The sequence below is a fragment of the Bos taurus genome, chromosome X (assembly GCF_002263795.3).
Source record: "Bos taurus isolate L1 Dominette 01449 registration number 42190680 breed Hereford chromosome X, ARS-UCD2.0, whole genome shotgun sequence".
NCBI lineage: Eukaryota > Metazoa > Chordata > Mammalia > Artiodactyla > Bovidae > Bos > Bos taurus.
The window spans coordinates 108492407-108496568 of NC_037357.1; the positions used below are offsets into that span (position 1 = coordinate 108492407).

Genomic DNA, 4162 nt, shown 5'->3' on the forward strand with positions numbered 1-4162 from the left:
AAATGAAATATTACTTGCCAAGGATCTGATCATCTATATAACCAACTCAAGATAATCAACCAACAATTAGAACTAAAGCGAGAATTCAAAAGTGCCTAAATACAAGCTACACACACACATACATTTAATGGTAACATTGTATAGCAATGTACGTGTAAAAAAAAAAAAAAGTTAATTCGTAATATCAACACATTTTCGAGCGCAGGAAGGGCTGAAAACAAGACCATCACATTTGAAATGGAGGCACCTGGATGGACGTAAACGAAGCTGAGAACTATGAATTTTAAAACTGCTTCAAGTCACCTTCACAGCAGAAGCCTTCTTTCCGCTCTCCAATCGAAGGAAGTTAGCCACTCCCGGACTAGGAAAAACGTATCTTTACGAGGGCGTCTGGGCGGGACTTCCAGCCTCAAGGCATTTGCACACCCTCGTTTTTAGTTCCTGTTGACTCGGAAGTGCAGGACCGAAGCTACGTCTCTGCCAGCGCCTCCGCACCACACCGAGCAGAGGACCATTTTGTGACTGGGACCTACCTCCACAATCCGGATTTACCTCTGTGCTTTGCAGACTCTGTGCTGCCGCACTCCCAGGTTAGTGTTAAGTGAGACTCCGTACCCCTGCCAGTGAGGCAGACGACCGTGCCTGTTCCCTGGCGCCTACTCAGGCTTGCCCACTCAGTGCTTTGGTACTTTGACAATGGCGGACGCCACACCACACACGGACTCCCTCAGAAGCATTGTGACGTTTGAGGATGTATTCATACACTTTACCAGAGAGGAGTGGGACCTGCTCACTGAGAGTCAAAAACGCCTGTACCATAAAACGATGGTGAACAACTTTTCACTGGTAATGTCAGTGGGACTTGAGAGTTCCAGATATCGTTTAATTTCTCCACCAGAGCCAGAGAGCGCACCCGAGGTTCCTGCCAGGATAGGCATAGCTGCGGCAGTGGCAGAGGTAAGCCAGGAAAGCCCTGTCCCTAGTCCTGGCCACAGTGTGGAGGCTAGAGATGACTCTTCTGTTTCTATAAAAATATCAGATGTGCGAAGTCTGCAGGTGGCGCCTTCCATCCAAAAGAGCCCCCTATGCGACACGTGTAATCCAGTCTTCAATGGCGTTTTTCAGCCGGCTGGGCAGCTGGAAACCTCTTCTGAGGAGCAGCCATATACGTGTGGATCATGTGGAAGAGTTTTCCCACTCGGTGTAAGCCTTGACGAGATGCAGAGGTGGCAGAGTGGAGAGGCAGTCACTAGAAGGGAAAGGGACCAGGCCTCCTCTGTGAATTGCCACAGATGCCACGGGTCAGGGACGGCCTGTACCTGTGAGAAGGGTGAGGAAGACATCTCAGCCAGTTCTGGAGTTGTGCAGCACCGTGGCACTCAAAATGGGGAGAATCCGGGCACGAGTGCTGAGTGTAAGGAGACCTTTCCCACTGGACAAAGGGATCACCCATACAGTGGAAGCGAGGGAGCTTGTAGCCATCAGGAAGAATGTGTCCAGCAGCAGGAAATCTACGTACGAGAAAGGTCCTATGAATGCAACACATGTGGGAGAGTCTTCGACTGTAGAGACACATTTAATAATCACCAGGAAGTCCACACTAGAGAGAGGTTATGTCAGTGTGATGTATGCGGGAAATCCTTTACACGCAGTTGCTATGTTAAAATACACAAAAGGCTTCATACTGGAATAAGGCCTTTTGTGTGCGATGAATGCGGAAAAACATACATCTGTAAGTCCCACCTTAGTCTCCACAAGAAAAGTCACACCATAGAAAGCCTGAGAAGACAACACATTGTAGGAAATGTGTTGCTGATACCAGTCTTGGTTAACTCGAGAGAAGTCACACAGGAGCAAGGCCTTAGGCATTCAGCAAATGGGGGAGAGCCTAAAGAAGACTCTCCCACCTCTGGCCAGTGAAAGTTCAAGTGAAGAAAGGTCTCACGGTGTAGCAGTTTTGGTGTTCCTTTGCCTGTGTTTATTTTTTTCTTTTAGCGTCAGAACCTTACACTAGAGAGAGGCCTTAAGAGACTGGGGAATGTGCTTTCTCCTTGCTGTACATAGTAGGATGCATAAAAGAAAAACTCTGAAAGTAGCCTTTGTAATGGAATCAACAACCAGAAGTTGAACTTCATACATCCAGTATCCACCACATGGGAGAGACAACATCAATTAGCAGGTATGTGGGAAGTCTTCAGGAGCTACTTTATATTTTCTAACCTCCCTAGGACCTTCCCTTGGCGTGAGGTATATCATGGCTAATGTCTGTTGCAGAAACTGCCCCACTTCTACCAGCAGATAGACTAAAGACCATGTGGCTCTTATGCCAATGTTCTTAGCTGAGTTCAACTGACATTCTCTCTCCTATTTCCTAGATGGAATCATGAATGATACGAACCCACCAGGGATCCACTTTGCTTACCCCCTGGTGGTTTCAGTGTTACCATGACCCAGCTCCTGTGGAAAAGATCTAGAATCTACTGCAGTTTTCCAAAAGTTTCTGTTTCCCATGGACAATATGGACTCTACATGAGCTAGGTGAAATGGATTTCACCAGCCTCAACATCACCTCACCTTGGAACTGCTTGCTGCACACATATACGGTTGGTTGGTTTTCCCAAAGAAATGCGAGATCCAGATTTTTATGTAGAACCATCTTATCTCTTAACAGCTTTATTCGTTTATAATTGAAAGAGAATAAACTGCACTTACTTAAATTGTAAGACCAGTTAAGGTAATGAACACATCATTACCCACAAAAGTTTTCTCATGCTCCTTAATGATCTCTTCCTCTTGTCCCTCCCTAATGCACATGCAACTATTTTTTTTTTTCAAGTTGTAAAGACTTTTATTAGATAATTCAGAGTTTTTTTTTTTTTTAGAAACATTAAGAGAATTTTACGATAAATACTCTTCACTTAGTTTGTTAATCAATTCATATTTCACCATATTTACTCCCTCTGTTTTTCTCTCAGTCATTTTATTTTTTTTTTTTAAATCTTTAATTCTAATAAAATAAAAAATTGAACCTGGACTGGCATCTCGTTTCATACATGACATTTCACATGTTTCAATGCCATTCTCCCAAATCTTCCCACCCTCTCCCTCTCCCACAGAGTCCATAAGCCTGTTCTATACATCAGTGTCTCTTTTGCTGTCTCGTATACAGGGTTATCATTACCATCTTTCTAAATTCCATATATATGCGTACATGCAACTATTGATTTGTTTTATTTCATAATTTATTAGTTTGCTTTATCTAGAATTTTATATAAATGTAATCAGTATGAGTTTTGGTTTTTCCCCCCCTACCTTCTGTCAGAAATCATAATTGTTTCATTATTATTTACTGTTTGGGGGACTATCCATATGTTATTCCTTTTTGCTGCTGAGTATTATTTCCCTGTGTGTGAATGTTATACAGTTGTTTATCCGTCAATTATTAATGAACATTTAGGTCATTTCCAGGTTTTGTCAATTAAAAATAAAGCTTATTAGAAGCAAAAAAAAGGAAAAAAGTATCTGTAATGACTTCACAGAGGCAGTTTTCTTGCAAAAGAAAGGCAGCTCCTCAAGAACAAACCTCACCACTCTTATTACCTCCATGGTCTCTCTCTCTCTCTCTCTCTCTCTCTCTCTCTCTCCCTCTCTCTCTCTATCTCTCTCTCTCTCTCACACACACACACACACACACACACACTTTCATACTCAGTCATGTCCGACTGTTTTTCACCCCACGGACTGCAGCCCACCAGGCTCCACTGTCCATGGGATGCTCCAGGCAAGAATACTGGAGTAGGTTTCCATTTCCTCCTCCAAGGGATCTTCGCAACACAAGTCTCCTGCATCTCCTGCATTGGCAGGCAGATTCTTTACCACTGTGCCACCTGGGGAACCCATTGCCTCCACATTGCCTTTCAAAGGTCATGTTCTGTCATGGCGCAGGGCAGATACAGAGATGAAATAGCACCTGTATCCAATGTAATTGCAAGTTCTTGTTGATTTGTATAAGCAAGAAATCAGGATATATTTTGGGAATGGGTTTTAAGCTTGCTGGACCCAGGAGACTAGAACATTAAGTTAAATAAGGTAAAATTTACCAAGATGGTAATACCTGAGATTTGGCATTTAATGGCAAGGTGAAGCATGGCTGGAAGTGGAT

The 4162-nt window shown here is 43.4% G+C and overlaps 1 protein-coding gene across 1 annotated transcript; it reads left to right on the top strand.

Annotated features, from left to right (window-relative positions):
• The first annotated feature begins 696 nt into the window (after window positions 1–696).
• On the top strand, window positions 697–1920 carry LOC101902100 (zinc finger protein 671-like). Its single transcript, XM_005228311.1, has one exon. It carries the CDS (start codon window positions 697–699, stop codon window positions 1918–1920), a length of 1224 nt encoding a protein of 407 aa, XP_005228368.1.
• Window positions 1921–4162: the final 2242 nt, after the last annotated feature.